The 26,508-nt window shown below is 37.4% G+C and overlaps 4 protein-coding genes across 5 annotated transcripts; 3 read left to right on the plus strand and 1 right to left on the minus strand.

Moving 5' to 3' along the window:
* Positions 1-1,339: 1,339 nt before the first annotated feature.
* Positions 1,340-9,021, plus strand: srp72 (signal recognition particle 72). Its single transcript, XM_027171892.2, has 18 exons — positions 1,340-1,583; positions 2,450-2,570; positions 2,948-3,071; positions 3,297-3,440; positions 3,981-4,092; positions 4,525-4,556; positions 4,818-4,942; positions 5,171-5,228; positions 5,564-5,695; positions 6,035-6,163; positions 6,460-6,532; positions 6,625-6,689; positions 6,777-6,872; positions 7,087-7,268; positions 7,490-7,627; positions 7,733-7,770; positions 7,862-8,021; positions 8,164-9,021. Exons 1-18 carry the CDS (start codon positions 1,484-1,486, stop codon positions 8,330-8,332), a joined length of 1,998 nt encoding a protein of 665 aa, XP_027027693.1. The 5' UTR covers positions 1,340-1,483; the 3' UTR covers positions 8,333-9,021.
* Positions 9,022-10,644: 1,623 nt separating this feature from the next.
* Positions 10,645-13,837, plus strand: arl9 (ADP-ribosylation factor-like 9). Its single transcript, XM_027171935.2, has 4 exons — positions 10,645-10,943; positions 11,590-11,761; positions 11,967-12,142; positions 13,193-13,837. Exons 1-4 carry the CDS (start codon positions 10,737-10,739, stop codon positions 13,373-13,375), a joined length of 738 nt encoding a protein of 245 aa, XP_027027736.2. The 5' UTR covers positions 10,645-10,736; the 3' UTR covers positions 13,376-13,837.
* A 136-nt stretch (positions 13,838-13,973) lies between these two features.
* Positions 13,974-18,181, plus strand: LOC113659260 (testicular haploid expressed gene protein-like). 2 transcript variants are annotated; one of them, XM_027171936.2, is made up of 8 exons: positions 13,974-14,248; positions 14,348-14,375; positions 14,454-14,510; positions 14,927-15,061; positions 16,121-16,240; positions 16,576-16,702; positions 16,786-16,920; positions 17,400-18,181. In XM_027171936.2, the coding sequence occupies exons 1-8, from the start codon at positions 14,230-14,232 to the stop codon at positions 17,478-17,480; spliced, it is 702 nt and encodes a 233-aa protein (XP_027027737.1). In that variant the 5' UTR covers positions 13,974-14,229; the 3' UTR covers positions 17,481-18,181. The 2 variants fall into 2 exon arrangements, with proteins under 2 accessions (XP_027027737.1, XP_027027738.1); XM_027171937.2 differs by having other exon boundaries at positions 16,786-16,827.
* Positions 18,182-20,143: 1,962 nt separating this feature from the next.
* hopx (HOP homeobox) lies at positions 20,144-24,910 on the minus strand. Its single transcript, XM_027171916.2, has 2 exons — positions 24,637-24,910; positions 20,144-20,629 (listed from the first exon to the last, which is right to left on the minus strand). The coding sequence occupies exons 1-2, from the start codon at positions 24,796-24,798 to the stop codon at positions 20,552-20,554; spliced, it is 240 nt and encodes a 79-aa protein (XP_027027717.1). The 5' UTR covers positions 24,799-24,910; the 3' UTR covers positions 20,144-20,551.
* Between the last annotated feature and the right edge of the window lie 1,598 nt (positions 24,911-26,508).

The raw sequence follows: 26,508 nt of genomic DNA on the forward strand, positions 1-26,508 counted from the left end.
GACCCACCGTGGAAGAAACTTTAGATTAGATGCAGTTTCCAGATGTTTCCATACAAATCTCTTGGCTAAACATTTGGCTATTAGAACATTAAGTTCATCCACATTACAGCTTTAGAATGCTGAGGTCATTTAATATGATATTCTACTGTATATATGTATCAGGCTATGGTCCCAGGTTAGACATTCTTAATATGAGGGGCATTCAAAACATGTACAAAGAAAACCATTGATGTAGCATGAATGCCAGAGAGATCTATAAATTATAACTGTATAATGTCAGGTTGGTTCAGACCAAATCTTGTTTTGGGAACTGTGTAAACTAGTCAGCTGATATATCATGATTATATAAGCAACCCTCCCATTTTATCTAGGCTTAGAGGTGGCAACAAGAGTTAAGCCTGTAAGTGTACAGATTGTTTCACTGCTTGGGAATTGGAGAATTAAGATTTAAGAATTAAGAAAGAAAAGGGAAGATTATGCTACTTAGTCATCACCCAAGCTCTATATTGGCTCTCTGCCAAATTCTAAAAATTCCTTCAAGGCCATAGTTTTATATTTACTCTATTTAATTCAGATGAACTATTTTTAACTTGTTTTATGATTTTGTGATTTAAAAAAAAAATCACCAGTAGTGTTCTGGCTTAATTTTTATTGAACACATTTTGAGGATTTTTCATTCAATATAGAACAAATTGTACTAAATGATTAAATCGTGCATTCTGATGAGACAAAACCTACTGGTAGCAGCTCCTGTGAAAATCAAAAAATGACCTGTATTTTCATTTTGGTTAGAGATTTGTCATTTCTATTCAATTCAGTTTAATTCAATTTATTTGTATAGCACTTTTGACAATTCCGACACAGACGAATAAAAATAAATAAACATATAAGAAGAAGAAAAGAAGAAAAAATAAGGATAAAATAAATAAACATATCAGAAGAAAAAGGGGGGGAAAAGAAAAAATAAGGATAAAAATAATAAACATATAATAATAATAATAATAATAATAATAATAAGAAGAAGAAGAAGAAGAAGAAGAAGAAGAAGAAGAAGAAGAAGAAGAAGAAGAAGGAGGAGGAGGAGGAGGAGGAGAAAAAGAAGAACAAATTGATAAAAAAAATAAATAAATTAATATATAATTACATTTTTAAATTAATTTGAAGAATACAAACACAAATTCCCTGTTGTCTAAATGAGTAAGGAGGCAAAGACAAATTAAGTACTGACATAAGTACCAAATCACACCACTTTTATTATGGAAGTGATCCAGTGCAAAAGAACCTGATGTCATTCCGGTTGTTTTTTTTCCACTTCAGCGGATCGCATACTTGACCATTCTTTCCTTGGATTGGTCAAAGCTGACGTCTAGCCAATCACAATAGACGCAAAGCAACCACAGGCTCAATGGGGTGGGGCTTGTACTAATACGGGTTGAGAACGTGCTAGTGTGAAACCCACAGGAGTCGGTTCAGGGTGGTGAAGATGGCGAGTGGCGCGGGGTCTATAGCGTCTCTGTGGACTGAAGTCAACCGCTGCGGACAAAATGGCGACTTCACAAGAGCCCTCAAGGCCGTCAACAAGAGTAACTATTTAGAGTTTTGTCTTTCCTCTTAATGTTTAACTGACACCCGACTTGTGGCCAGCTGTTAGCACGTTAGCATGTAGCGTGCTAAGCTAACGTGAATGATTACGTGTCCGTATTTTTTACAGTGAGCAGCTTTACAGCGTTGTATTAAAGGAGAAGTCCGTCCTGTTTGACATGATGTGTATTTGTGTTCAAAACTATGTGACGTGATTAGCGATAAGGGTTTTATTATGTTAGTCAGTCCTGTTTTTTAGTTATTCCTTGGAGAAGGTAGCGGTTGTGTCCCGCAGTGACGTCACAGGAGGACACGCAGCGTGGTGACGTCACACGAGGGACCACAGCACAGTTAGAATGGAGTTCAATCGGAGAAAAAAAACAACAACCACAATGGTCTAAAATACCAACAGAGTGCAATATGTGCACACAACTAGGATGATGTTGCTTTAATGCAAGTATTTTAGGGTGGATTTTAATTCTTTTCCTTTAAAACAGGGTCAGTTCTGCTTCTAAGAATAGAATAGAACGGGGAAAAGAAGCCTTTATTATCGCCACATATACATTACAGCACAGCACAATTCTTTTCTTCACATACCCCAACTGAGGAGGTTGGGGGCAAAGTGCAGGGGCAGCTATGATACAGTGCCCCTGGAGCAGGGAGGGTTGAGGGCCTTGCTCAGGGAGGGGCCCAGCAGTGGCAGCTTGACTGTGCTGGGCCTTGAACCCCGATCCTCTGATCAACAACCCAGAGACTTAACCATTAGAGATACCACTGCCCCATCAGTAAAGTAAACAGTCATCAGTAAAGTAAACAGACATGTTTTTGTTTACAGTCTGTATATTTTGTGTTTGTCTTTCCCCTCCAGTTCTTCACGAGAATAAGGATGACGTGACGGCGCTACGATGTAAAATCGTGTGTCTCATCCAGACTGGTGGATTCAAGGAGGCTCTCAACGTGATCAACACCCACACTAAGTCACTTACAATGTAAACAGCACCTTGTTGACTTTCATTTTTCACTTTTACCGTATTCTCATGATGTTGCGGTTAGTAGCATGTTATTTAATCATTAATTTAAAGATTCTGTCGTTGTATTAGCGGATTGAAATAATGCAAAGAAATATTATTTTAAATAAATATTAATCTGTAGGGAAAAAACATTAGCTCCAGACCAAATGAGAGCAAGGCAATCACATGCTCTATGTCCATTCTAGTGAGCATTAGTGGGGTTTGATTAAAATACAAACACCATCTGACCCAGCAGGATGTGAAACAAATGCTATATTGGCAAAAATAAAGATCCGTGGTGCTTGTATTAAATAGCAGTGCAAGGCTTAACTGTGGTTTGTCCTATCTGGTTACAGTGACATTATCGGGTTTGAGAAAGCGTACTGTGAGTATCGGCTGAACCGTGTGGAAAGTGCACTGAAGACCATCGAGGGGATCTCTGACCAGACCGACAAACTCAAAGAGCTTTATGGCCAAGTGGTGAGAATGCAAATGCTTACACACGGTCTTTACTATAGTCCCAACATCCCTGGAGATAAACAATTATTATTGAATAGTTATTACACAACAAGGTTCACATTACAAGTAATTTTGTTTTGTCTATATAGGTTGGTACCTGCCACAAACTAGCAGCTTAACTAATTTATATTAACATTATGGACAATAAATATTTATGGTTGTGTGTGTGTGTGTGTGTGTGTGTAGCTGTACAGGCTGGAGCGGTACACTGATTGTGAAGTGGTCTATAAAGATCTGATCAGAAACTCCCAAGATGAATACGAGGAGGAGAGAAAGACAAACCTCGCCGCAGTGCAGGCTGCACGGAGCACCTGGGAAAAAGCAACACCTGTGAGTCAAAACACATCCGATTAACAGAGGATTACAACACGCACACACTCTTACTCATGTCACACACACACAAGAGCATTAGTTCAAATGCTACACTGCAGTTAAATCTCCAAATGCAGAAGCATGGGTGGTAAAACAGTAATAAAACGCACACAGCACATCTAGGACACTACTTATTTATTACATCTTATAAAACTTTATATTCACGTTTCATAACTGACCATAATTAAAGTGAGTTTGTTAGTGCAGTTACAAATATATCCTGTAGATGGCGACAGTGTGGCCAGTAAATGACCTGGTGATAAATAAGATAATATTGAACCATGAATGAAATGCTCATAAGCCATTATTTTGCAAGAATATTTTTCTCACACCAGCAGAAATTAACAAAATTTAGGTATTCAAATGATTTGCCAGCGCTACTATGATAGCTATTAATATTTTTTATGAATCATTCATTAGTGATTTTTTTAAATATGCATTTTACAAACTAGTATGTTCACAGAGTGCACTTCACTTCCTCGCTTGTTCTGTGTGCAGGAGGACTTGGGGCTACCGGAGAGCACGTATGAGCTTTGCTACAACGCAGCCTGCAGTCTGATTGGCAGAGGCCGTCTCTCTCAGGCCATGAAAAAACTCAGAGAAGCCGAAGGTCAGATGTCAGACTCCAGACTTTCACATCTCATTGAACACTCCAGCTAATTACTGAGACCTATAAAGGGTTAATCTAGTATGTTAAAAGTCTGTTTGCTGTGATTCTCTGGTTTAATTCTTAGGAAATTGAGGAAAGCATTTGATGGTTGTGATGGTGTTAATGGTGATGGTGATGCGTGTTCTGAAGATCCGTTGTGATCTATGATCATTATCATTGTTCTATTACATGTTTTTCAGTGTTGTCTATCAGTGTATTATTTTGTTGGTGAAAGTAACTGTAGTACAAAACACTACATAATACTTTTATAACCTGTTTAAGATTTAATAAAGGGAGACAAAAGAACGACCCTTATTCATGGGTCACAGCTAACTTTGTAGAAGCTGAACGTCTATGTCTGATTTTATGTTATCGTTTTTTTTTTTATTACAGAGCTCTGTAGGTTATCTCTCACAGAAGACTCAGTGAGTGTCTCTTTTTTCACCTCTCTCTCCTTTAAAAGACACAGCATTTATTGTTAATTTGTTTTCCTTTTGCATTTATTAATTTGCAACTTATAATAAGGACTGTTTATAATGTAAGCCATTCCAAGAATCTAGAATACATTCCAAGTCTTTTAAACTTTAAAATGCATCTGAATGAAGTAGTAAATATAAGCGGAGCAATAATGCTCTAAACGGGTGGTTCAGATTTTACGGAAATTGCTCGAACTGTGTGTTGTGTAGGACATGACGGAGGAGGATATAGACGCTGAGCTGGCAGTGATCCACTCTCAGATGGCTTATGTCATGCAGCTCCAAGGCAAGACAGAGGACGCACTGCAGCTGTACAACCAAGTCATCAAACTGAAGTAACGAAACTCTGGCATGGTGTTTTATTTTAAATGCAGTAATATACTTTTCTCGTTCTTTTCTCTTTTTTATGTTTGGTATTATTACTGATCTTTAAGGCATATCTTTGAATTTTTTTTTTAGCCATAGATTATAGAATGCATTATCTAAACAACACCTCCTGACCAATCAGAAATGAGCATGTAAACGGCAGATTTTAAACCTGTTGGAATAACTTTCTTCCTTAGGCCATCTGACGTGGGTCTGCTAGCAGTCACTGCAAATAACATCATCACCATCAACAAGGTAATGCAACGTTGTAAATGTTTAATTATGCAGTCCTGCAGCAGTGAGTGTTGGTGGGTGATATGGAAAAATGTTATGGTTATGCTACTATTTACAGTGTGCTTTTCTAATCATTAACGGAATAAGCTCAATGATGCAGTGCAACACATAATGTAGACTTCTACATATTCTATATTCTACAGATATGTTAAACGTGGTTCATGTAAATAATCTTCTACATATTGCATCATTGTGATATTCTTCTCACTTCTATAAGAATACAATAACGTATTAAAACAGTACAGTAACCTGGCTCTGGTGTCTGGTACGACTTTGTGTTTTCTGTCATCCTTCAGGACCAAAACGTGTTTGACTCCAAGAAGAAGGTGAAGCTGATGAGTGCAGATGGCGTGGAATACAAACTGACTAAGAAGCAGCTGCAAGCAATTGAGTTTAACAAAGCGCTGCTAGCGATGTATACCAACCAGGTACATGCACTGTGCTGACGCAAGTCAAAATAACATGCACAATATCGTACAGTTCTTAAACGCATATGCATCTAAACAACAAGCTTCATTACACATAACAGTAAAGATTCTGTCAGGATGAAAAAAATGATAAAACGTCACTGTTGGAGCTGCTAAATTACTCACAGGATTAAGATGTTTAAATGGTTATTTCTCAAACTATGGGTCTGACTGTGCTGCTGTATGGTGAAAAAACATGGTCAGTTTTTTTAGGACCTGTTTTATTCATCTGAAGAAAGATAGATCATTCTTTTTATTGCAGTAATTAACATTGACTGACTACTGTGTGATTTTTGATAGGCTGATCAGTGCAGAAAGTTGTTGGCAAATCTGCAGTCACAGAACCCTGGACACCCGCAGCCAGTTCTCATCCATGTGGCTCAGCTGTGTCGGGAGAAGCAGCACAGCAAAGCCATGGAGCTGCTACAGGTACAAACGCATGTCTAATGTAACCCATAATAGCCCTATGCTGTAAAATATCATTCCCTTCTTTTTTTACCCACAACCTATAGCCCAAAAGTGCAAATTTCATATAGATATTAAGAGAAAGTAAATGGAAAATGTTACCGGCTACATAGCTAGTCAGCTGGTTAGCTATCTAGCATGTAAACTGACTGTCTAGTTAGTTTAGAGTTTGTTGTATTGTCAAATGTCATGAATTAATGCATTTATATTCCTTTCATCTGCTTGACATGGTACAAAACATTTTGGTTCTCTCTCTGTAGAAATTTTCAGAGAAGCATCCAGAAAGCGCATCTGGAATCAAACTGACCATGGCACAACTCTATCTGACGCAAGGTTTGTTTATGATTCGTTGTTTGCTTTTTGTAACACACCCACTCTCATGAAGCACTTTATAAAGTTTATCCGGTTCTCTTCTCTTTTTGTAGGTCACGTGACTAAAGCTTGTGATATTCTGAGGACGATAGAGGATTTTAAGCACAAACAAGGAATGGTATGTTTTGCTATGTGAGTCTCTGCTTTGTTAAAAAGGTGGCAGAAGAATTATTTGGTGTTAAATACTTGTGTGTATGTGATACAGGTTTCTGCCCTGGTCACAATGTACACACATGAGGAGGACATTGACAGCGCTATTGATGTCTTCACCCAAGCCATTCAGTATTATCAATCAGAACAGGTAAGGCCACACACCTGACTTTATACCTAGCCCACTATCAATTTTTAATACTTTAACAACAAATAATTAAATTCTCTAAAACATACAATCAAACGTTGCAAATTTAAAGCCACCATGGACTAAAGTTGTAAGAGTTGTGACCTTTGTGTCACATCAGACACGGCTTATTGTTGATTTAGAAATATAAAAAAAAAATAATGGCTTTTCCTCTCAGCCTGGCTCTTTGGTGCACCTCTCCCTTGTCCGTGAGGCAGCAAATTTTAAGCTCCGTTACGGAAGAAAGAAGGATTGCATTAGCGACTTAGAGCAGCTGTGGAAACAAAACCCTAAAGATGTGCACACACTGGCACAGCTCATCTCTGCATACTCGCTGGTGGATCAGGACAAGGCCAAAGCGTATCCTTCGTGCACATGCATACCATTCCAATATTTATGGGACAAGTGCTGAGGAAAAATTGTGCTTTGAATCTGGGTCACTTTATTTTTGTGATGGTTGATACACGTCAGTCTTTCTTGCATCATGCAAACATGTTCTTAATGTCTAGTGTGTGGATTTGAAAATGTTTGTCATCCAAAGCCTGAATTGATGTTTTCCTGAGCTGCAATGAATCTCTCAGACTCAGTAAGCATCTGCCGTCTCCTGACACCATGTCCTTTAACATCGACGTCGAGGAGCTAGAGAACTCTCACGGAGCCACGAATGTCAGAAAGAAAGCAGCGAAAGTTGTCGGGGAAAACCCACCCAAGGAACAGGGGTACATACTTGTGGACTTTCAAATGTCACCGCACACACCAGTTTATTGCAGTTTGTTTGTAGATGGAATATTAAATTCAATTAAATGTTTTTTGTATCTGTTTAGCCAAGTGGACCTTAAAAAGAAGAGGAAAAAAAAGAAAGGTACGTTTGCCTGTTGCATGTCTAAATTATTCTGTGTACATATTTATTATAAAGGTTTACTTGAGTAATGATTTGCAATTTCTATTCTCAGGTAAACTACCAAAGAACTATGACCCTACATCAACCCCTGACCCTGAGCGGTGGCTGCCAATGCGAGAACGATCGTACTACCGTGGCAGGAAGAAGGGCAAGAAGAAGGAACAGGTGGGAAGAGGAACTCAGGGAGCGACATCAGGAGCTACAACTGAACTGTGAGTTTAACACAACCACCAATTAAACACTATTTTGGGAAAATAATCCTAAAATATCCTAATAGTGGAGAATTCATATATTTAATGTTCATTTTCAAATGTTTAATCAGTTTTTGTGCACTGTGCATTTTCTGTGACTCAGGGATGCCAGCAAAACAGCGAGCAGCCCGCCCACGTCCCCTCGGCCCGGCTCTGGCACCGGCACCGCCCCCAACGTCGTGCCGCCACGGCAACAGAAACCTGCCGCTCCGGGTGCAACACGCAAAAAAGCCCCTCAGAAGAAAAAGAAGGGAGGAAAAAGTGGATGGTAGACAAAAGATCAGTCTTGATTCGGTCCGCAGCTCCTTCCTTATATGTCCATTTTTTGAGAATTCAAAACACTGGTTGAGGGGAAATAGAACTCACAAAATGTCCCAGGAGAGATCAGGGATTGATTTGGAATTAGACAGATGGAGATGTGTAGAAACAGAAATCTGACCCAGGGAATTTTTAACCATTACATAGACCATTATTTTCACTGACAGTGTTAAGATAAACCACCTTTTTAAAATAAATAATGAAGTGAATTGTCCAGCGATCTACACTTTCGGTTTTATTTTCTGTAACAGGCATATATTTCATATGTTATGTTATTTATTCTCTGTTCCATGATCGTGTTTTCTTTTTCATTTTTGTCACTCATTAAAGAAACAAAAACTGCCTGACCATGAATAATTACTTGGTTCATATTTCATCACTGTTTCGTTTTATAGACTTGCCTGATAAATCTGTATGCAGAGACAGTAACTTTGTGTCACACAACAAAAAAGAGGCTGTTTATGCAAATTCAAATATATTTATTTTTCAAACTCCTGGATAAATATCACTTGTGTAATTATTATTTCAAGAAAGGTTTGTCCTTCGGCCGTTTTTCCGTTGTACGGGAGGCTGAAAGTACACATCTAAGAAGAAGAGCAGCTCCCATGTAAAGTCTTAATAAAATTTCCTTGAGAACAGAAAATCTTTTTGTACATCTTTTGTGTGCTCTGGTTTTAACGTGACTAGTTCTTCATAAATACAGTCATTGGTTTGATTTTATAATTAGTGCATTAAATATGTTCATACACTTTGACACAATGTAAAAAAGGAAAATATGGAGGATCTTCAGAACACTTGGTCTAAATCATCATACCATGCAATCACACATTCCACACTAATTAAATGTTGGGAAAATTTTGGGAAACTCTAGACACAAGTAACCAGAGCTCAGGATCAAACCCGAATCTGGGATCTGTTAAGTGAAAAGGCTACTTTTAAAAATATCATTTTTTACTTTTAAAAAATCTCCACTTTTTTTTTTTTTTTTTTTTTTTTTTTTGAGATGTAGTCGTGATGGACCTGCTTCTAAAATGATGAATTTGTAGAGCAGGACAATTTAATGTTTGTCGTGGGGTCCAGTTCATGAAAAGGGGCCAGAGAGATATGGCTTACAATATAAGTGATGACACAACAACAATATAGGAGCCCATATGTTGTATTTTTGCACCATAAGACACTCAAAAAGTGCATTGTTAGACGCCCGAGTAGACTTTAGCTCATTTAACTGAGACAACTGCACATAATTAAAAAAGATCACAATATAGAAAATAACATTGTTTCATGGAATTTTTTGTCAAAATAAATTCTTTTAGTATGGCAGTAACATTTAGGCTGCCTTTTAATGAGAGAAATCACATATTTAGATTTCACAAGAGGGTTAATGATGTTTCACTACTCATCACTATTCATCCAGGATGGTGACGAGTCTGCCTACAGATTGGAGGTTGAACAGCTGGCTGTTTGGTGCAGTCTTAACAACCTGGAGCTGAACATGCTCAAGACAGTGGAGATGTCCACTTATCATCATGGACAGCATTGTGACAGCAGTAGAGTCATTCAGATTCCTGATAACCACAATCTCCCAGGACCTGAAGTGGGACATTCACATTGACTCCATTGTGAAAAAGGCCCAGCAGAGATTGTACTTCCTTCGCCAGCTGAGGAAGTTCAATCTGCCACAGCATCTGCTGAAACAGTTCTACACTGCCATCATCGAATCCATCCTCTGCACTTCAGTTACTGTTTGGTTCAGCTCAGGTACGTAATCTGACCTCAGGAGACTACAGAGGGTAATCCGGACTGCTGGGTGAACCATTCGCACAACTCTCCCCACTCTCCAAGACCTGTACTTCTCCAGAGTGAGCAAAAGGGCAAAGACAATCACTCTGGACCCCTCACATCCAGCACACTCACTCTTCGAACAGTTGCCATCTGGTCGACTCCACAGAGCCCTGAGCACCAGAACGACCAGACATAGGAACAGTTTCTTCCCTCAGGCAATCCATCTGATGAACACTTGACATACACGGAACACACTTTCTTACATATTCTTACACATTATTGAATTAAAACACATACTATGTATATTTTAATTGCACATTTCACACTTGTACATTTGTACATACGATTTGTCTATATTGTATATGTCATTCTGTTACACTGTGGAGCTAACACAAATTCCTCGCATGTGAAAACATGCCTGTCAATAAAGCTCTTTCAGATTAAATCAATCTGGCAACCCGATTATGAACGTGCGCCCCAATCTGGCAACCATGTGAACACTTGTTCTGAGGGAGCTTCATGATGGCTGCGAGGTGGTGAGAAAGTCGGATGTTTTAACCGGACTGTCGATCAAAAATGCCCGGTTTGAGAGAACTTGGCTTAGCTGGAGCTGCTCTGACACTAACAGGAGGCGTCGCTTATGTTGTCTGGAGTTTGCTAGACACGGAAAGAAGACGAAAAGCAGAGAAAGCGACATTAACGCCGGATTTACACGCAGATAAAGAAGAAAAGTTAGAAACAAGGAGCAAGGAATCAGCACGAGAAGTCGCCAGTGTTACTCAGGTCTGTTTAATGACCCAGCTGAGATATTGCAGCTATATATATATAATATACTGCGTTATTTTACTATATTACCTGGTGCTAGCTAGCCAGCTACTTTAGCTAACATCGTGCACAATCTAATATTCAGCATTCTACAAAAAACAACAACAACATGGTTTACATCTTAATCAGTCAACATTTTAATCAGAACAAGTTCTTATGACCGCTGAAATCGTTGTGATACAGACTGTGACGTCATATGTAGTTGTAAATATTAGCTAGTCAGCAAAAGACAACAAACAACGTAGCAACAAGGAAAAGTGCAGGAGGTATTTTTTTAGGATGTGTGACCCCAGACCTTATGGTGCTTTAGTCAAATGTATGGACTTTCCTCTTAATTATTAAGTTCACATGAAATCAAGCACATAGCCATGTAATCTCCAGTCAAATCTAGACAATAATATTAGTTGTACTTAACAGAACATTGGCTTTACACGTGGAGCTCTAATGAGATACTCATTTTTCCCTTTGTCCAAGCTCATATGTGTGATGGTCATATGTCCACTCACTTGTCGTATATATACAGTGTATTGTATATAATGTCTGTTTGTTCATGATATATTTGTTTTTTTGTTCAATTTTTCTCTGTGTGTGTGTGTGCGCGCAGAAGGGACAGTCAGGAGGTTGTCAGGTGTTGGTGTTGGGTTTGGATGGTGCCGGCAAGTCGAGTCTTCTTCAATGCTTTGTGACCGGCAGCACAGGGCAGGACGTTTCACCCACTCAGGGGTTCCATGCTGTGTCTATCAACAGAGAAGGGCTGCACATTGAGTTTCTTGAGAGTATGTACATGCTGTGAGACTCAGTATTGCTTCAATTAATAAATATTTAAGTAATTAAAAAATGGGACATCTGTTACATCTATATGTTATATAAAATTTACAGTGCTGGGGCACAATATCAAAAATATATATCTATCAAATACATATATGCTTGTTATGAATAACTGTTTAGCAACACATGACTATTCTTTATGATTCTGTGTAGTTGGTGGTGAGGAGAAGCTCCGTGAATACTGGCCCATGTATCTGAAGAAGGCTCGGGTGTTGGTGTTTGTACTGGACTCGGCCGATTCAGAACGCTTTCCTCTGGCTAAAGCCAGCCTGCACCGGATGCTGGCCTCTGAGCCGTATCTACCGCTGGTCCTGCTCGCTAATAAACAGGTAAACATGCACTAGTTTCACTAGAGCAACAGTACAAGTGTGTGGCTGGTTTACTATGGAGCTTGGAATCTGACAAAAGTATTTGTTTATGTAGTTCATATGTATGAATTATATACACATATACAAAAAATGTTTTTACCAGTGTTTTTTTCTTTGTTTTGAATGAGCAGTGAGGCAAGATTTGCCCTCAGAAAAATCTAAAATCTAAATGTTTTACAGTTTTGTGGTATAAAATAAATAGAATCCTGCTTTTCCAGGGGAATCCCTGATGATTCATATTTACTTGCAGTATAAATAAAAATTGAAATTTGAATTTTTGAGATTTATTTTTTTGGTTATGTAGGTTTTTTGTCTTAAAACCATACCTATACAGTGAAAACAAAATTTCAATGTAATGATGTTATCATTATCACTCTTACCTTGTGAAATGGTGCTCCATCATGCTGAAAAATGCACGAATCATCACCAAATTACTCCTGCATTGTTGGGAGAAGTTGATCTTGCAGGATGTATTGATACCATGCTTTATTAATGGCAATGTTTTTAATCAGAAATGTGTGATCCCAATTGTTTTTTGTTTTTGTGGGGGAAATATACTTTTTTTTGGCCAATAAAGCATTTTTGAAATTATTTTAAATGCATCTGATTACTCTGCACAAGTATCTAGGAACAATGTGAAAGAATACAACAGCTTAAGCAGAAAACTTTGCAAAACCTAAAATTTATATCACTGCCAACACTTTTGGCCATGACTGTACAGTATGAATTATACAGAAACGTATGCTATGTAAGTCAAATAAATTTGCAAATAGCAAGTTGATTATAAACAAGAAAAACATTTACAATAATGTCAAATGTATTGTAAATTTACAGCACTGAATGTAATTGTTTTATGTGGAATTTGTTTCCAATTTCAATAGTTCATGAACCAGATAAATTAAAAAGAAAATTTATATTATGATTATATGTTGCTGGTGCAAACACAAAAGTAAGATTTGTGTTTTGTCTTGGAAATAATGTCGATGCTTGGCCTTTTTGTGTGTGTCTCAGGACCTCCCAGGTGCATGTGGGGTGACAGATCTGTACGAGTCGATGGCGTTGGGTTCAGCAGGCGAAGGCCGTAGGCTGTGTGTTTTGGGCACGCAGGTTCTGAAAGGCTCATCCGATGCTCATCCCAGTGTTCAGGACGCTTATGAGCTCATCCTGGAGATGATGAACAGTAAATCTGTCTAATATCAGCCTTACTGATGCTGATTGTTTGTTCTTTGTTAGTTGAGTTTAATGAATGTCTAAATGAATCAGGGCTACTTTGTCACCAAAGACATTCCTTAAGCAGAAAGCACTTGAACATGATCTTTCAGGGTTTATTCTTGCATCAGCATCTAAGGAACACTAAAGTGACATTTCTTTTGATGTTTTAACTGTGGTTTAATTTGCTCTAAGCCATATAGTGTGGCTTAGATGGTAGATGTTCTTAGATGTTTAACTAGTGCAATTTGCTAAATGCTGTGTTAATACGGTAATGACTGTTATGGATGGATGTGTTTAACATGGATGTGATACACAGACCATTTTATTTGTATCTTTTTGTAACATTACAATATTCTGTATAGATGCTGTTTTGATTCTTAAAGCAATATATTTGTTGAATTCTGACTCATCTATCCAATAAAAAGTTTAAATATCTGATCCTAACTATTTGACTTGAATCAAATGAAATGCTGAATGTGATGTCTGACATGCTCATGTTGTTTTGAAGTTTGTAATTTTAGTTTTCCACAAGCATTAGGGCTAAAAAGTAACTACACTGTAGTGGGTTATTTTCTTGCATATTTTATTCCTTATGCTGTTTACTTGCACTACTGATTTTTTTTAATATACTTTGGATTAAATTGTTTTTATGTTATTACCTTTCCTGTTTGATGATCAAGCTCAGCTTTCCGTTGCATCCCTTAGACACAATTGATGGCGTGGCCTGCTATTGTAACTATATGCTACTTAGAGCAATGTGACACCTGTAGCTCAGGTAACAGGCGCTGTGGAAACGGTGGTTCCACTCTCTGATTCTACCACCCGAGGAGCAGAGCATGGCGTCTCCAAACACGAGTAACGTCTCTATATGACAGTTAACACATTTTTACTGTCCAGAAATATTTAACAATATTGTATTTTACTTGTTTATCCTTGCTGTTTTTTTTCCACCAGGGCGTTTCAACTCAACCCCATCACCCAGGTAGAGAAGGCGTCATGCTTCTAATTCCTATGCATGGTATATTGTTGTCTATTGCTGGACACTGATTTTGTTTTTCAGGATCCTGGAGCTCGCTCGACCCCGAGAATCTAAAACAGTTTGGCTAACAACACCAGTGTAAGTTCTCTGAAGGTTTGCCGATATCAAGACCTCCATATTATGTGGGTTTTCTACAGAATTTCCATTTCAGTGTTCCTGTGTTTGTGTTGATTCCTTTAAAAAATTGTGTTTACTCGATTGTAATATTGTCACTTTTTTATGTTTTTATCTGACTCACCATTTATGCTTATTAATTAACTAAAAGCTTTTACAGGTATGTTAGAAAGGTTTTGCTCTGGCATTATGACTTATGGTTGGAGATTAATAACAAAACTAGTAAATTTAGTCCATTTTAAATGAAATCTATACTACAATAAAATGTGCCAAAAGTGAAAGGAATTCAAAAAATACTTTTCAAATAAGTGTTTCCTAATAAATCCATTTATGCCCAATGATTTCCTGTGTATTTATTTCCATATGCATTTACACAACAGAAAAGTGACTTGGGGAAACCAGGAGACAATATGGCCACCATTCAGGACTTCCTTAAAAGCCAGAAATATGTCAAGGATTTTGGCTCTGTCTCAACCCAAAAAAGATTTCTCTGCCCTCCATCAAGACCTGCTTAGGTAAGAGGTCATAACTGCAGTATGGCTGCTTTTACACTTGGCATTGGACTTATTTACATTTTGCAGTGAGAGATCCGAACAGATAACCAGATACAGCAGCCATATGATGTTGACAAGTGTAAAATGCACCATGTCCTGATTGGCTGATGAGTTGATCTTCTTGATCGGATTACAGTGACTGTATTTTAATGCCAAGGATAAACACAGCCAGTGAGATCGTTCAGTTAGTGCATACATCCATACAATTTGGCTTCAAGGTGCACAAAGTGAAGGTAGATTTTGACACTATGACTCTACGACTGAATTGTTTACTTGCTTTCTGTATCAACCATAACCCAGGAACCTGCACAGTGGTTTATTGTAAGGCAACAACTATGACAAAATGAAAATAAATGGGTTTAAATTAAGTTAGAAATAAGAAAGTAGTTTAAGCAATTACACTATAAGCATTAGTTCTTTGTTAGCTACATTAGCTTCAGTCAAGTTTTTTGACTAAGTTTGTTCCCTACATTGATTTCTGTTCAGTCAAAAATTAATTACAATCAAGCTTTAGTTAGAATAACATGGTACCTAAAGCTTTTTTTATGGTTATTACTGCAAATATCATTTGTCTATTTAGCATTTAATCCATTTCTCTCAGATTGTACAGTGTTAACAAGAGCACTTGCCTTCTGTGGCTTGATAGCATAGCAAGTAAATGATGGATTAAGTACTAACTCCCTATTTTCCTTACCTTACTGACCCTCACAAACATGTCTTAAGCCAAGTGTACTGACATGAAGAGCATTTCTTACCAAACCAGTTATTTCCAGAAACTTCCAGCTTTGGTCACTGCCATCACCATGTTAAGTTTGTTTCTCAGTAGCATTTTTAAAGCGACGGCATTTTTTACACAGTCAAAAGAGGCTTAAAAGCCTACGATATCGATCAAATATAGTTGTTTCGAAAGGTTTTACGCCATAAAAATGGTGCGCTTCTTTGAGGTGAAATATGGCCCTGTTGGCGTTCCACACTGATTAGCTTTCCTCTCACCCTCTCGCGCACTGTATTTTACCTCAGAAAAGATCACAAAGAAGCCGCGAAGATCAGGAGCACGTGTCTTCCCGCCACATCACAGTATGAGCAGGTCTCGCGCTTGGCAACGCCCAATTTTCGTCACAGGTGCCCTCAGGTACTGAGGTATGACGTCACAGAGAAAGTTCTGGAAACGTGAATGAGTAGTATGACATGATTCTTGAATGAATCAAACTGTAACAGATCCGATTCACTTGATTCAACAGTGCACTAATATACATCAATGTGTTTATAATGGAGTTCTAAGCATGTAAACTTGATTTCTGGGATAGTTCATAACATTTTAAACAGCCACTTTATTATTATTATTATTAGTAGTAGTAATAGTAGTAGTATTAGTAGTAGTAGTAAAATCTGATTCAATTTGGAGCTCCTCTTAAGCCCAGTTTGTGTGTGTGTATGTATGTATAATAAGTGTATGTTTGTGTGTGTGTGTGTAGTCTCCCTCACACAAAGCGATGTGAGCACAGCATCAGCTCTGCAGTGAAGAATGCAGTAGCCTCTCCTCGCATACTTCAGCTTGCTCAGCCCAGACACGAACATCCTGAGTACCAGAGCAACCGCCAGGTCTCTCACACCACACACACACACACACACACCTATATACAAATTTAGTGTAATGTAACTGACTCTGTATGTGTGTGCTGCAGAGTATAGAAACATGCGGCTCGCGTGCAGCTAATTCATCTCAGGTGAGTCTGAGACTCGAGCAGCTGTGTGCGCCCAAACTGCGAGAAAGCAAACTCTTCTACCAGTATGGCTGTCCTGAGAGCCCCATAAGGCCCGTAAGTGTGTGGGTTTGTGTGTTTGCGTTGACATTGAGTGTTAAAGGAACACTCTAGCATTTTTAACCCGATCTCTATCCACTAAATATACATAACGTGTGTGTGTGTGTGTGTGTGTGTGTGTGTGTATGTGTGTGTGTGTGTGAAAGAGTGAGAGAGGTTGCGTTACCAAACAGTAGTGTGGGTCTGTTTGCCACTGATACCACATATCCTTTTGGAAATCAGCAGTAATCAGAGATGAGATGTTGAGTCATGTTCATCTCATTCCAAAACCTTTATTATTTTTATATTTTTCCGTCTGAATAAATGTAGTTATATTCTGTATGTCTAATATAGATCAATGGATAAATGGATTTTCATGATTTCTAAATCAAAATCCAATTGTAAATCAAACAATTTGTTGTATTCAAATTGATAAATGAGGCCTAATGTCAGCTTTGATATGTATGTATTCACAACTGGATTTATTTTATAACCAGGTGTCTAAAGCAGCAAGAAAAGCCACAGCAAGTGCTCGTGTGAAAGAGCTGTCCATCCCCAAGAGCTATACCCCTCCCTGAAAAAAAAAAGAAATAAAGAGACCAAGTCGGCATTACTGTCATGGTTAAAGAAACAGAGAGAGAAAACAAGAGTAACTTAAGGACTGATTAAATCTCACACTAAAAAAATGAGTTTCTGTGTTGCTTTTCTTTTCTTTCTCTTTTTATGCAAGCCTTGGACTTTACTTTGGAGCATTTTATTCTGAAATGTTAGAAAAGTTCTGTTATTTTAAGCAAAATGCCAGAATGTTAATCTTCAGCCAGCCAACAGGAGAACTTTTCTCATCCGATCAGTGTGCATTGTGTGTGTTTTTCCCATCAGTTATTCAAACAGCTTTAGTTTCGATTAGTGTGTGTGTGTGTGGGGGGGGGGGGTTTACAACTCAAACACAGACCTTCTGTAATAGTATTACAGAGAAGACTGTGTTCAAAAATGATCTCACAGAAAGCCTCAAATAAGCAATTTACTTTTTGAAAATTTGTTTATGTGGAATATCTACTACAAACATACTGTCTAAAATTGTAGAAAATTAATCAGCAGCTTTTGACCAATCAGAATCAGACAGAATCCTTTAGCCTTTAAGGACTTTTTTAAGTCTCCTACAATTTATTATGGATTATTTTGTGAACTACTAAGATATGGTTATTTGTTTGTTTTTGTGGTTTGCTGTTTTCTCTTTCACTTCATGTTCTTACATAAAATACTTCTGATTAGCCTATATAACTATTTTTATGAGTGTATTTTTTTTTATTAATTAACTTTTTATTGTCAGTAATGAACATAATTACCGAATTGGATACTAATATTTAATTATACTGTGCAGTTACTATTTCAAACACTAGGTGTCAGCATTATCTAAAACAACGTCCCTAACATCTTTTGAACTTTTTTTTTTATAATTTGTTAATAAATGATGGTCAAACGTAATTAACACATTTGAATAGTATTATAAAAAACTGCCGGTGAGTCATTTGGGAGTCAAAAGAGTTGATCCGTAGTGGAGTTATGAAGCGATTCAATGACCTGAAAAGGGTGGCTGTGTGTGGGTGTGTGTTAAGGATAAGATGTTTATCATATCTTACTAATGATATCACACTCTCAGGAAATGGTGACACATCAGGAAAGCAAGATGGCTTTGTGACCTAAAACAAAACACAAATAAGATCATGGACATTTATAATCTCATTAAATAGTAGATAGTGGTCAAATTTAAGTAGAGAATGGAAAGAGTATGGATATACCATATCTCTGCCTAGAGAAGACTGCCAAGCAAAATTCAATCAGTGTGTAAAGAGGGCATTAATGAGAGAAGCAACCTAGAGGCCAAGGGTAATGTTCATCGTGATGCTATAACCACTATGCTTCACAAGCTGAATGGTATTCTAAGGAGGATGTGTAGTATCAGATTTCCTCCAAATATAGCGCCACGTTTCTTACTAGACCAGATAATCAGTCAAAGTGGACTTTCCGACCCTCAAGCTCCTGTAAACACCTCCTCACGTCTGAGCTCTGGATCTCTCCAGCTCCTTAAAAGTTACCCTTTGCTGTTAAGTTAGGGGTGAAAACATACAAGATGCTGTGTGTGTAAATTTTATGCTAGATCTTTGACAGAATTGGAATTGGAGTTCACACCCACATGGCACAGCAGAGGAGCCACAAGTGACAAACTTCATTGCCTCAGTGATTTGTTGGTTATTACTTTGAACCCAGGGACAGAGATATGTTGTATCTACTGAGGCACACATTGCAGATTTTATTAGTTTACATGAAGGAAGGACAGTAAAAAAACAAAATGCTATCATATGTTGAGTACAGACATTCAGACAGACATAGTATAGAATTAACTGGAGCGAGTTACACTGCTGATCAGCTTTTAAATCACTAAGACGAGATGGGTTTCTTCCTGGAATTAAGACAGAGAGAGAGGAAGGAAAGGATCTGCATCCAGCTGGCACTCTGACATCCGAATCTCTCTGTCTCTCATTCATCCGTCTCTCTCTCTCTCACTGATAGGTTCCACATGTATTTGTCTAGTCTTTTTGGCAACACTCAGTCTCACAGTGTGTACTGCCCAGTCGAGTTCAGTCTTTTCTCATTTATTTCACACACTCCTTCATCACCCATTTGGGGCTTTTATTCAGGACCTCATGTCAAATGCGTATGTGAGGAAAATACTTTTATTGATTTCTGCTATTCATCTGGATATACACTACTGCTTATGGGTGTTGAGCGATGGTTTTCAGTGTGTATGTGTGTGTGTGTGTGCCAAGTTTTAAAGAGTGCAGCGTTTGTGTTCAGCTCAAAATGTTTATTTTTCCTTTTGGGTGTGTGTCCATTCTGACACCCATTAACACTAATCAAAACACACAGACCATTAATTTGCTATTTGCGAACGAGTCAATACTTTGAGCCAGGTCTCTGACAGTGACTCTTGGCATTTGGTCCTTTCATAAGAGACACTCATTCATCACATTGGTAAAGCGTCAGCTTAAAAGCCTGTTCAAATAAAATACTGATTTGAATATTTAAGCCATTTTTCATAATTGTCAGGAATCCAGCATTTCATAGAAAGTGAAAATCAACATACAAAAATAGAGATGACAGTTACTTTGCATCATCTCATCACCTTTATTACCTTATTTATATGAATATATATGTGAAGAGTCAGTGCCAACGTTGTACCTTCATACAGTATGAAACAAAAAAAATTAGTTTTATTTACTTATTAATGTAAGCAGAGGAAACAAGAAAGCCTGGTGAGGTAACAACGGTTTATAGCTGCTATAACATAAGCAATGGAATGTTTCACAACACTGAATGAAACTATTTACTTAAGATAAATCGGCAGGCAGCATTATAGAAACCACTGCATTCACCCATAAACAAATATACAGTTTATTCCATTATGTAAACTTGACATTTGTGTGTGCAATATACATTTAATTCACATATAGCCAAAAAGTATAATTTAACTGCTAAACTAAAGAGCATGATGGCACAAACATAATAATGCAGGAGACCTGTCCAATACTAGATGAATACCAGATGAAGAGAATAAGAAGGATGGATGGAAAGAGATTGAAGATAGTCTTCAGTCTTTGACTGATCCCGGTTGAGGAGGCAGTCCTTCTGCTTGTCTCCACTGAGCATTGCGCATCCTGAACCATTTCTACATAAGAGAAAGAGATGAAGAGATGTGTGAATATTAAAATGGACAGTTCACTAAAATCTTAACCACATGCATTTACATTTGTATAACGCATCTCAGGTAAAACAGATTTGGACTTCCTGTGTTCTGTTTTTCAGAAAAAGCCTGCTTTGGATAGCTTCATTTCCTTAGCTTTTTCATTGTTAGTTTACTATAGGATCCTATAATGTTTCATTCACTATGATGTTAAATTAATAGTTAAGATGCCAGTCCACCATGTACACACAAACACAGTTTTTCAGGGATAGGAAGAAACCTGAGAACACAGAGGAAACCTGTGCAGAGTAAGAGTGTAACCTGAGGTCAGCATCTGGAACCTGGAGCTGTAAAGTGTCCCACTGCACCACCAAGCCAATATTAATCCCAAAATGACCTTACAGACCTACTTGTTTTTTTGTTTTTTTTTATTAATATACAGAACAACTTACAGGAGTGTTTTTTCGTTTCGGTGAGAACCATTTATTTTAGTTCTTATTAACCGTTCTTGCCATGAAGATACCCTCAGTAGCTGACATGGCAATAAATTATACTGTAGCAACCAACCAATCTGTGAGAAACATACCTTCATGCTTGTACAACAGGTCAGAGACTAAGAATAACTTCAAGTCAAGATGTGGCTAGAACAGCAGGAAAAATTTTTTTCATATTGGTTTGTTCAGGACAGAGAAACAGTGAAACTGTGATGTTAGAGGGTTTGGGGGACATGTCACTTGATCGTCATGACAACAAGTCAAGCAACTCTGGTTATTTGCATGGCTGTCTGCTGTGTATAATCACAGGGATTTGGATTTTAATGGTAAAAACTTTTAATCCTCCAAACGTATTACTTAATAACGAAACGCCTAAATCTTATACTGTAATGGTTTGGCTCCTAAACCAGTGGAAATTGTGTCTAAATAAATGTTTTTTTGAAGTGTAAGTATATAAAAGCTAAGTCTCTATTCAGTAACCGTTCGTGATATGACAATACATTGCTAATAATACATTTACAAGTCATATCATGATGTCATAGTTACTCTAGTTACTCTGAGCCAATCTCTCAAGCTCCACCCACCGTAATCTTAGCTATATACATACAATGAGCTGCTTTTCCTATTCAGTTGAGGATTCAAGCAGAACCAGTTTGGCAAAGAGAAAGGATAAGTGACAAAGACAGACAGGTCACATGCATCACACAGAGCTTTGAGTTCATTTGAATTTACACTTTGAGTTCCTAAAATTCAAATTGAGCGTTCAGTGACTGGCTTCCCCAATGGCGCATTTGCATTGGACATCATTGGTGCAGGATACACACTCCTATAAGCTGGAGAGTTCACAGCACATTTTACCACAGCTATGCTAAATGCTTGATTCTGATTGGTCAGAAGGTATCGATTAATTTTCCTTAACAGCATTTCCAAAAGTAGTTTTGGCTGCAAAGCACAGGTTTGGCTGCAAAGCACAATTCTATAATTTGTAAAGTACACAATCCACATTGTTATCTGTAATTGTTAACTAGGGAAAATGTACAGTTTTTGGAAGGAGTCTCCAGTGTCAAAGCTTTGGAAAAGAGGGAAATGTAACTTTAATATTTCAGGGCTGAATAGAACTAGACTTTGAAATAGAACAGTAAACAAAAAAAAGTATGGCATGATCTATCTATCTATCTATCTATCTATCTATCTATCTATCTATCTATCTATCTATCTATCTATCTATCTATCTACCTACCTACCTACCTACCTACCTACCTACCTACCTACCTACCTACCTACCAACCTACCTACTGCTTTCAGACAGATTTTTTTTTACAGACAAATACGATCTGTTCTAGAAAACTGCATATGCTTTATTGAAAGCATATTCATTAGACTCTTTACACATTAGAGGAATCTCACCAGGTCCGGCCTGCTCAGCTTCACATTGTCAGCACAGTTTATCTCAGAGCAGACAGAAACATATGAAAACAAGGCAGGAATGACCATGTCTATTCCAGTAACAGGCTAGGGTATGTGATAGAGCATTAAAATTTCAAACTTATGAAAAACACAGGACTATTTACCCAAGCTTGAGAAACATTTCCTCGTTATTTAGTATTCAGGATGTGGACGGTGAAGTTAAAAGGAACTTGCACAATTTCTCCTCAAATGTTACCTCAAATGTTACCTCAATGATGAAACATTGGCATTTGGTATTATTTTAACTGCTCTAATAAACTTCAGTGTTGACGTAGTATGCTAAATGTGCTACAAATATATTAATGACCAAATGCATCACAGAGAGAGTGCAGTGACATTAAAAAGTATTTCAGGTGAATTTACACACCTCTTCCATTTAAATAAAAAGTTGCCATTCAGCAATGACAAGTTTTGCATGCAAATTTTTTTGATCTTTAATTTCCGGCTATGAGGAGGATGTGGATTCCTTGTCAGAAATTTTCTCATTAGCTTCAAAGTAATCAGTCAAGAAATGTTTGGGTTTAAAACTATGAGGCTACCAAGTAATGAATAAAACTTAAAACTGACAGTTAGCATGCTAATCACTCTAAGATACCTGATTTAGCTTTGTGAATTTTTATTGCGCCTTCCTGCTTTATTTGAAAACCTAAAGCGTTCCACAAAATTTCCCCTCATCTGAACAGATTTGTGAAGCTGTTACATAGCATTAAGGAAGTGGATGATGATGTTTCATGGAAATGAGCACAGATTGGCTAAAAAAATAAAAATTGAATAAACGTAAATGAAACTTTTTAATGAAGCACAGACACAGTATTTTGAATTTTTAGAAGCAGTGTGAGCACTTTGTAACAGACAGACGTGAAGATTTCTGACACTGGAAGAGGACTTGGTTGGTTTCTGTGTAACATGATAAGCAGTGTTTCTGGTCTCTGTTTTTCACTCTGGTAACTGACATAGAGTGAAAAAGGAAACAATCGTTTGTAGCTGCTAACAATTAATAAAAGGGTATCTTGTTTTGCTGACTCTAAACAAATCAAAGTGAATTTTATTTTTATCATGGTAAATAAAACACTCTGAAACAAAGAGTTTTTAAAAAAGAATTCATGTTAAAGGACACTCGACCAGTTCAGCATTTTCCCGGCCGAGTTGTTCAATGACTTGAAGGTTGCACAGAGGAATGTTGACAGATCTTGAATGTGAACACAGGAGATGTATTGCTTTACAGCTTGCCATCATCTAGATGTTTCACATAACTTGGCAGCACAACCTTTAAGATCTTTGTTTCGGTGCTTACGATGAGGTTATGAGTGTCAGTACACTTAGTACTCAGTGCAAAATCAGCCATGCTCTCAATCATTAGCACATCATGGGCATCATGTATGCGAAAGGGGGCAGACAACACTTTCCTAATACTGACAACACTTTTTAATCCTGCCTCTAATAGAAGTCTCAAAAAATGGTGATTGGTTGGATTCTAACAGCATGTCTCACAGCTAACTATCATGTTTTTTTTTAACTGATTAACAAGTCTAACAAGACAATATTGGGGAAGAAATTGGGGGGAAAATCCCACCATTAAATAATAATAATAATAATAATAATAATAATAATAATAAGAAGAAGAAGAAGAAGAAGAAGAAGAAGAAGAAGAAGAAGAAGAAGAAGACGAAGATATGAAAACCAAAGATCGCTAAAAACTTTAATGCAAAAAAGATAATAATAATAATAATAATAATAATAATAATAATAATAATAATAATAATCATCAGGATTTTTATATTTATTTTCATCCCTAATATTCTGACAGTTCCAAAATTAAGTTTGTTATTATATACTCTTTGAGTTCTAAACTTAAATGTGATGTGTTCTGTTGTAGAAATTTCTATAAGCTCTATGGATCCTATAAATTAATCACCAAGCTATTATTATGCATTTAACATTTTTTATTTGTGTGTGTGTGTGTGTGTGTGTGTGTGTGTGTGTGTGTGTGTGTGTGTGTGTGTGTGTGTGTGTGTGTGTGTCCTCACTCACCAGCGTCTCGTCCTCACTGAGTCCACATTCGGCGGCGACCAGCGCGAGCGTCGCTCCGTCCGGGTTTCGGCACCCACGAGAGAAATTCTCTTCTAACACGCGCAGCTGATCCTCCGCCAGGCGCGTGCCCAGCCCCCCCGTGCCGCTCCCGTTAGAGGCCATGGTGCTTCTTATAAAAGAAGACACAGAGAAACGAACAGCCAAAAAAATTCAATAAGTCCCAAGTTTGAACTCCACACAGTGCTGCAGGAAACACACTGCGTGAGCATGCGAGAGAATAATATATATACACATTTATTAAAAAAAAAAAAAAGCTCGAAAAGCAGGAGGAGAAGTTTGCGCGTTCCCGCCCACTCGGACAACCGATTCACTTTAACAACATGATCACGAACTTTAAAGGCGCAGTGTTTCTGGGAGAGAAAACAAAACAAAACATGCGCGTGCACTGTCTACTCTAGAGCAGCTCTACACTAGGGCTATGCTTGTGATGTTTATAATGTTTTAAAAAGGTTTATCGGTGTATATGTATGGGCTCCAGACGTCAAATGCTCATCTTGTGTACATTATGTTTACACAATGACGTCAGAACAACCTTGGACCTTTGTGTGGTAGGAGTGTTTGTCTTGTGTTGTCTGATGCACTTGTAAAACCAGCTGGTACTCAAAGCTCGTGCTCCGGCCACAGGTGTGTTTACCTGAAGAGCAGGTGTGCATGCAGAATATCTTCAGGAAGGAAGTAAAATACTAATAATAATAATAATAATAATAATAATAATAATAATAATAATAATAATGAAATAAAATTATATCACTAAAAAATAACAGTTCATAAAGAGTGAATAAACCCATACACTAATCCAAATGTTGGATTCTATGGTACAGATGGTGCAGACATATAAATGGGTCACAATATTTTATTATTATTATTATTATTATTATTATTATGATTATTATTATTATTATTATTATTATTATTATTATTATAGCTCCTCTTACATCACAGCAGTTCAATCAGTCAATTAATAAAATGTTTTACTATCTATAGAACAGCATATTGTACTTCTTATACATATAATGTTGCAGACTAAATCAGTTCCCCTTTTCATTCATGCACATAATGTATCGGTTCCACTGTTATATCTTAAAGTATGACAAAAAAAAAAAACAGCACAGACTTTACCGTGCTGGAAAAATTAAAGGAACGGTGCTGAAACTGGAGATTAATTACTGAATAATTGTGTTTTTGATGCTTTTTAGTCTATTTATTACTATTTATTAGAGCAAGCCTATTAATATTAACCATGTTATTTGCATTGCAAACAGAATGGCTTTCAGAGCTGTTAATTAATCCACAATTTTTAACCAATCATGGGACAAAAACTTGTTAATGGCAAACCATGTTGATTGCCTCTGCTAGAGCAGAAGTCTGGAGCTTCTGGTAGATCAAGCCATTAGAAACCTCTTGCTTGTGAGAGAGAGCGGTGTTTCACCTCTGAACAGATTTTTAGTGAAGTGACAAAACATCAACAGATATTACAAAATGTCCCAAAGCATGCGACTTGTTTTCACAACGACCTCGATTTCACAATGAGGTGAATCAGATACAAAAGGGTACAAGTGACGGGAAAATGTTTGCCTAAAAGTAAAAAAAATCCTGTCATTAATTTGTATGAAAAACTGTATTTTTGTCAGAATTCAGAATTTTTTGCACACCTTCTATGGGATGGGTTAGATTTGTCTTAGCTGATGTTCTTCTGTATTTCTTATCTGGTTGATCATGATGTCTATACTTTGGTTTGCACATGTATTACATGCTATAAGTTTGTAGACACCGTCTTGTCAGACCCAAATGTGGTTCTTGGCCAAATTATAG

Source organism: Tachysurus fulvidraco, chromosome 15 (genome assembly GCF_022655615.1).
Source record: "Tachysurus fulvidraco isolate hzauxx_2018 chromosome 15, HZAU_PFXX_2.0, whole genome shotgun sequence".
NCBI lineage: Eukaryota > Metazoa > Chordata > Actinopteri > Siluriformes > Bagridae > Tachysurus > Tachysurus fulvidraco.